The sequence below is a fragment of the Citrus clementina genome, unplaced genomic scaffold, assembly GCF_000493195.1.
Source record: "Citrus clementina cultivar Clemenules unplaced genomic scaffold, Citrus_clementina_v1.0 scaffold_1, whole genome shotgun sequence".
In the NCBI taxonomy this organism is placed as follows: Eukaryota; Viridiplantae; Streptophyta; class Magnoliopsida; order Sapindales; family Rutaceae; genus Citrus; species Citrus x clementina.
Window position 1 is genome coordinate 27,392,007 of NW_006263303.1, and position 1,390 is coordinate 27,393,396.

The 1,390-nt window shown below is 40.0% G+C and overlaps 1 protein-coding gene across 1 annotated transcript; it reads right to left on the reverse strand.

The window, feature by feature from the left end:
- Window positions 1-516: 516 nt before the first annotated feature.
- Window positions 517-1,378, reverse strand: LOC18054143 (xyloglucan endotransglucosylase/hydrolase protein 22). The gene is made up of 2 exons (XM_006453343.2): window positions 1,178-1,378; window positions 517-1,081 (listed from the first exon to the last, which is right to left on the reverse strand). The coding sequence occupies exons 1-2, from the start codon at window positions 1,375-1,377 to the stop codon at window positions 691-693; spliced, it is 591 nt and encodes a 196-aa protein (XP_006453406.1). The 5' UTR covers window position 1,378; the 3' UTR covers window positions 517-690.
- Between the last annotated feature and the right edge of the window lie 12 nt (window positions 1,379-1,390).

The following is a 1,390-nucleotide window of genomic DNA, read 5'->3' on the forward strand; positions in this document are numbered from 1 at the left end:
AAGATATTTTTGAACTTTATTTTTTTCGAAATTTTTTTTTTAATAGGCTAATTAAATGAAAAATAAAAAAAAATTTTTTTGGTCTTTTTTTTTTTGGGGGCCGGGGGCCCTTGGGGGTTCCCCTTTTTTTTTGGGAAGGGGGAGGGGGTTTTTCCCAGTTATTTTGGCGGGGAGGGGGGCCTTCCCCAAATTTTGGGGGAGGGTTTGGGGGAGTTTGGCCCCTCCCCCCCCCCCCCCCTTTCCCACCCAAGGTTATTGTGGGGGGAATATTTTTTTGACAAGAAAGAAAATGTTTTTTTTTTCTTCCTCCCCCCCCCCCCCCCCCGATTAAAGTCCCAAGTAAGCACGAGGGAGGTGTTAATTTGATCATCAATCTTGATCGAAAGGGATTTCTTTTAATGTCAAAAGTTCTTTACTTTTGTCATATAAATTCAAGTTTACCAAGAGATTTCTTTTGTCAACAGGCGAAAAAAATCTAAAAAATTAAGTTTACAAAGAAGGAAGTACGGAAAGAAATATTATATTACAAGACATTTTATAGCACATGGTAAAATGCGGCCAATTTCGCCTTTGTGATCGCCAAATAATCAAAGAATCAAACGGCCCAAACTACATACGTATTGAATAGCCGACTAACTACAACGAATTATCAAATGATAGATGCATATATTTGTTGATTTAGCAACTTCTCTAAGCGGTTCTGCATTCTACAGGGAGACCCTGGGGAAATCGCTTTGTGTCAGTGCAGTAATTGTAAATCATGTAATTCTTTTGCACCCACTTCAGCTTGTTTTGACTTGATGAATCAAGCTCCTGCGAAAACCAGGCTCTGCTTCTGGACTTAGAGGAAGCGCAAGATGATTTTCCATTAGACCAGAGACAAGCATCAGCTTTGAAGTTTCTGTAAGAAGCAGTGAAGGGAGCATGTGTCCAATCTGTCTTAACAAGGCCACCTCTCGTAGCCCAGTCATCAGCATTCCAAAGAGAAGAGTATATTCTCATTGGCTGATTCTTTGGGAATGGCACTCCAATTGATTCTGAGTTTTTGAATTCTCTTATAGGTGTGCCATCAACAGAGAAGCTGGAAATTACAAGGCAAAAACTCGTAAGTCTAACTGAATTGATTAATGAGAAGGAAATTAGGCAAACATAGTTAGGATTTAAGGAAAATACTTACACAATGCGCTGAGGATTCCAGAGGATGGAATAGGTGTGGAAAGCAGCTGTGGGGTCAAACCAGAGGTGAAATTGTTGCTCTCTGTTTCCTTTTCCATTTGTGAATACATTCGTATGAAGAGTATAAGGATCGCCACTTAAATTCCCCAAGAATTCGAAGTCTATCTCATCCCATGTTGATCCTGGTGATTTTAACTGCATGGAAAAGAAAGCC